The sequence below is a fragment of the Octopus bimaculoides genome, chromosome 1 (assembly GCF_001194135.2).
Source record: "Octopus bimaculoides isolate UCB-OBI-ISO-001 chromosome 1, ASM119413v2, whole genome shotgun sequence".
Classification (NCBI taxonomy): Eukaryota; Metazoa; Mollusca; class Cephalopoda; order Octopoda; family Octopodidae; genus Octopus; species Octopus bimaculoides.
In genome coordinates, this window is record NC_068981.1 from 117,624,646 (window position 1) to 117,630,578 (window position 5,933).

Here is a 5,933-nt window from a genome sequence, read left to right on the forward strand (position 1 = left end):
TATATATATTAGACAGATAGATAGATATTACATGCAACAACACAAACATATGCACGCAAGTGCATACACACACACACACATATAGATATTACATGCAACAACACAAACATATGCACGCAAGTGCATACACACACATATAGATATGTATATATAGATAAATGTTCAGCTTTTCAAAAGTTTATGCTATCAAAATAAGCAATTAATTTAAAGATAAAAATAATACCAAGGTAAGTGACGAATACTAAAAACAATAAAATTCAGAGCCGTACGTACCTCTGTGGAATTATAATGTATTTAAATCCAAATTCTATGTAACATTTTTCACTGCAACCATCATTCTCTTGCATCCATGTTAATCTACTGGCTTTACAGAGTTCAGCATCTGGTGGTCCTGATTTTATAATAGAAATGAGATAATTTAAGCCTTTGTCAATGATTCTCAATTTTTTGTATTTCAGTGTCTCGTTTTGGCTTTTCACGAACTCCACATCCCATTGCTTGTCTCCCTTCCCCACAATATGCAGGTTATTTCAATCAAACAAAATTCATTTTGTGCGGTGCTTTACTCATGAATACTTTTATAAAAATTAAGGTGGCGAGCTAGCAAAATTGTTAGCACGCCGGCGAAAACTGTTTAGCGACATTTCATCCGTCTACTTGTTAAGTTCAAATTCCGCTGGGGTCGACTTTGCCTTTCATTCCTTCTCGTCTTAACCCCTCTCCAGAAATTACTGTCCGTGTACCAAATTTTGAAACCAATATTTTTATACAATTTTCTATAGCATGTACCACGTTTTATGTAATCTTAATGCTAAATATTTATGAAAATTACTAAAGATGTAGAGAACACATATAATAAAATTATATTATAACGATATGTAAACGAAACAACTCAGAACAAATTTCAATATTACAATTTGAATTATTTTAAATAAAAAAGCAACTTTAAGCTCTATTTCTGGTATCAATAAATCAAATATACATATCAGTATTTGGTGATTAAAACAAACGTAAAATCAATTAAGATACTCAACAAGTATCTATATTCCAAAGACAAATATTAAATAATTGAAAAATAACTTATTGTTACCTTATGTTTGATGAGATTTTGCTAATTGAAAAACACCAGGTTTAGTTTTTCAAAACAGAGCCTTAATTTTCTCTTTTTACTTATTGTCATTTATTTCGCTGTTCAACAAACAACTGTACAAATACGCTCAGACTTTCCTTAAGCATGTTTGATGAAGGGAACGCTAATAACTATAATCTTACTTTCTTTCGAAGAGAGAAAAATGCGCTTTGTTTTATCACTGAGCACACAGTGCCCTGCTCATATTCTAATCCAGACAAAAACCATGTAGTCAGTTTGGCGAGTAAGCCATCTTAATTTCTCTTTCAAGTTTGATTTGGTACACCTCACAGAAACATCTGGAATCACTATTGTATGCAGTGGCGTTTCTGATATTTATCATTTACAAGATACAACCTGAGGTCGTCCTCATATAAAATTTAGTTCAAGTTCCTCACTGCATTGTATCTGGATCCAGTTTACTTTACCGCGTTGATTATGTGTTAGAAATAAGTTAAGGAGTAGGGAGACGAAGGTTTTTTATTATTATTATTATTATTATTATTATTATTATTATTATTATTATTATTATTAAGGCCGTGAGCAGAGAGAATCGTTAGCACTCCGGGCAAAATTCTTAGTGGTATTTTGTCCGTCTTTATATTCTGGGTTCATATTCCGCCGTGGTTGACTTTGTCTTTCACCCTTTTGGGGTGGATAAAATAAGTACCAACTGAGCACTGGGCTCAATGTAATTGACTTACCCCATCTCCTGAAATTGCTGGTCTTGTGCCAAAATTGAAACTAATATTATTATTATTGATGTTGTTGTTATGTTGAAGATGGTGTATTGCTATACTCGAAAAATGTCGAGCAAAAAAAATATTTTCTCCAATTCTATGTTCGGAGATCAAATACTGCCGAGCTTAGATTTGGTTCTCGCCTCTCCAGGGTCGACAAAATAAAGTACCAACAAGTCTTGGGTTAATCCAATCGACTAATCCCCTCCCCACGAATTTCTGGCCTTGTCACAAGTTAAAAATCCTTGCTGCTACTATTACTGTTATTAATATTTTTAAAGTAGTTATTACGGCAGCAAGCTAGAAGAATCGTTAGCACGGCGGACAAATTGCTAAGTAGCATTTTGTCTGAGCTCAAATTCACCGAAGTTGACTTCGCCTTTCATCCTTTCGGGGTCTACAAATTAAGTACCAGTTGAGAACTGGTGTCGATCTATTCTACTTACTCCTCTCTGAAATGAGTGATCTTTTGCCAAAATTTGAAAACAATATTTTCAGTAGTGTAGTAGTAACAGTAGTAGTAGTGACAGTTGCAGTAGTAGGCGTAATTTTTCTTGTTATAGAACGTGGTTAACAAAACTTACCAAGTGCTTCTTCTTTCTTCCAGTGGATCTTTCTCTTTGAATCGCTTGGCGCTCGTGCACTAGAAGCATACTGCAAAAGTGAACCGTCTTCCAAGCACATATCACATTCGGAATGTGGGCCGTACACGTTTTCTCCCAATCCAGGAATCCAAACGAGAGTGACTGATGTCACCGTAGCAGCAACAACCTGAAATTAAAGATTAGATTCGTATAAACTATGTTTCTGTTAATTCGTAACATATTGTAAATAATTAATGAATATATAAATCTAGAGTGAGTTGAATGTCCATATTTTTGTACTAAGTGAACGCAGAAAATCCACGCCAAAAGAAAAAAAAATGGAAAAAACAGTATTCGCAGAATTGTACGAACTAAATTTCATACAGAGACTACGAAATATACATTCAACAAGATACTTTTCAAAATTTCTAAACCAGAATAAAGAAATACAACTCATTAAACGACTGACATAATGAGGAACCTCAAAACACAACAGAAATAAACTCAGTAAGAAACAAATAAGACAAAACAATAGCAAAAATTCATCGTGTTAACAAACATCTATGTCTAGTGTCAACTACAAAAAACAAGTATCATATCACTTGTACAATTTTACGACTATTAACTTTATGACTTTCTACATTACATCACACGTTGCACCGCAGCAATAGCAAGGCTAGAAAAACACATTAAAATGCATTTTTACAAGCTGCTTTAAAAATTTCAAATAATATAAAACACGAAATCCCGACAATATTCACCCCAGAGATCCAAGAGATATTGAAGAAAATAATCTAAAAATATAAAGGCAGTTAAAGATGTTCCTGTATTTTGGAAGGATTCAATTTTTAAGCAAGATGTATTTATAAGTAAAATCTAAAAGAATACAAAATAAATATAATTGTAAACATTGTTCAATGCATCATTACTCAATCGGCCTTCCACTCGTAGCTTCAAAACTCTTTCGTTGCATCATCAATCAATGTAATAAAAAGTTACCGCAAAAAGATATATGCAAACGTAGCCATGTGAGACTTCGGAACAACAACTAAGAGAATCTTGCAATATTGCAAAGAACCCGTCACGATGAAAGATAATTACGTACTTTGAACAAAAGTAACAATTTAATTCGAAAATGGTTTAACCAAAAACAAAGTAAAAAGGAAAGACAAATAATGTACCACCGATCACAAGTGACTTAAAATTTTGAGGAAGCGTTGGATCAGTAAAAGTTTGCAACGAATACTAATGTTAAAAACATATACACCACCTGAAGAAACAAGGGAAGCAATTAATTAGAACAGAAGTAGTTCAGCCCCCACTCCAGCCAAGTAGAAACGAACAACTGGAAATCCCGAAAAAGTAACTTTCCAAACGTCTAGCTAAATAATTAACCGGCAAGCGTGATGTGCCAGAGTATACCACAGTATTTCCAACTGTTACCACCCCTCATAAATTCCTATTTCGTACTTCGTCTGTCTTTTGCGCGCGCGCGCGTGTGTCTCCTTTTTCTATGTCTCTCCCTCTCATTTCCTTGTGTACATTATTAGTATACGTACTGTCACTCTAACTATATACTCACATTTATAAATGATTTTTCAGCTTACCTTTAGCCTTCATACAGAAATGCCTTTCAATTTCTAGTTCACCTGCATTTCTTAAATTTTCCTTTAACGTTGCACGTAATTTTGTATTGATCTTGTTTCCATCTATATACATGGAATACATATGCTAGACATGCAACACATTCCGCTGTCAATCGCAGCGACAACAAAGCCTACAAGCCAATGGTTTCAGGACTACCATTCGCAAATGACTACGGGTAAATATGAACGTGAAGCACACCCTGAACAGATTGATGTCACAGACACCATGAGCCCATGAGACATTACTACGTCTCTACGCCAATAAAAAACTCAAACAACAACACAATTGGAGATGATATGTATATATGATTAGTGGAACACTTCCGCTTCTAAGTACGATCCAGAACATAAGTATATTTCAGACAAGTTTTTGTTAGAACGAAGTCAAAAATTTACGGCAAGTGTTTGGTCAAGAAATAGAAATATAGGAACAAGAAACTACTGCAACGCATTGTTTCAATGGAAATCTAAACCTCCTAGCATTTTCTGATGAATCAGAAGCCTTTAAAACAGTTTTCCCTGTTCCTAACGAGAAATACAGGCATATTTAGCAGAAAATCAGAAAACACAACTGTACTTTCCATATTGCTTCTTTTAGAACCAATATCAAAGGAAATGGTTGCATGCCAACTTTCAAGACAGAAAATTGAATCGTTTCTCGCCCCTCCCTATTGAAAAAACCACGGTTACTCTAACAGAGCTTTGTTGATAACATGAAGAGACATGCTAAAAATACAGAAGGTTATCTCAAGTATTGAATCGACTTTTAAACAAACTCATGTTTAAACATCACTGAATAAATCATATCTATATCAAAAGTTTCAAGAATGCATTGGTGTCTGTACCCACTCTGGAGCTCTTTATTATCACCGGTAAAAGTAAGGAGTTCCTCTTGAAAAAGTCACTGTCTTCGCAGATAAAAGTCATTGCTTTTGTTGATAACAGTCATTCTGACTGAGGCTTTATTTTGTTCGGATGTTTAATTATTTTAGTCAACCACTAATTTCATTAAAACCCCTCTTCTATCTAGTTTTGATATGTATACTTCCATGTTGTCTACTGCCGCATCAATCATCACTTCCCATTTGATATTTCTTCTTCGTTTTAATTCCCAAATACCATCTTATTGCGATTGTCTCTAATGCAAATATATATGTATAAACATTTTAAGCCTGTGTATAGAAATGTGTATGAAAATATAAGAAGAGAGCAATTTCATGATCTGTGTGTTTAATTTCATGATATGAGAAATTTCATGACGTGTGGTAAAAATCATATGTATTAAAAGTTAAGACTTTGCATGCATGCTTACATCTATCTATCTATCTATCTATCTATCTATCTATCTATCTATCTATCTATCTATCTATCTATCTATCTATCTACCTACCTATCTATATGTAACATATACGTACACACACACACACACACATATATACACACATGCATAAATATCCGCAGCCGGGCTGCAAGTACCTTTTGGCAAAGTAGAGTTCCATAATGCGAAACCTATAGTCTCAATGAATAAATGTTGCTTGGAAGTAAATTACAAAATGCATTTCGCGTTTGGGACGTAGAACCTGATGGCATACATACATGCATGCATGAATATATATATATATGTATATCTGTGTGGGTGAGTGCGCGTGCGCCTGCATACATATACATAGATACATATAATTACCAATACATCTATATAGATGTTCATGAATGCATATGTCTACAAATATGTGTGCGTGCATATATATATATATATATATATATATATATGTATGTGTGTGTGTGTATGTATATATATATATATATATATATATATATATATATATATATATAT

General features: G+C 33.7%; 1 protein-coding gene across 1 annotated transcript in view; it reads right to left on the bottom strand.

The window, feature by feature from the left end:
* Nucleotides 1-5,933, bottom strand: part of LOC106882841 (pappalysin-1) — a 160,480-nt gene that overhangs the window by 43,986 nt on the left and 110,561 nt on the right. The window contains exons 7-8 of the mRNA XM_052969768.1: nt 2,454-2,640; nt 274-391 (exon numbers count right to left, since the gene is read on the bottom strand). Of these exons, the coding sequence (XP_052825728.1) occupies nt 274-391; nt 2,454-2,640 (305 nt within the window). The remainder of the gene's footprint in view (nt 1-273; nt 392-2,453; nt 2,641-5,933) is intronic.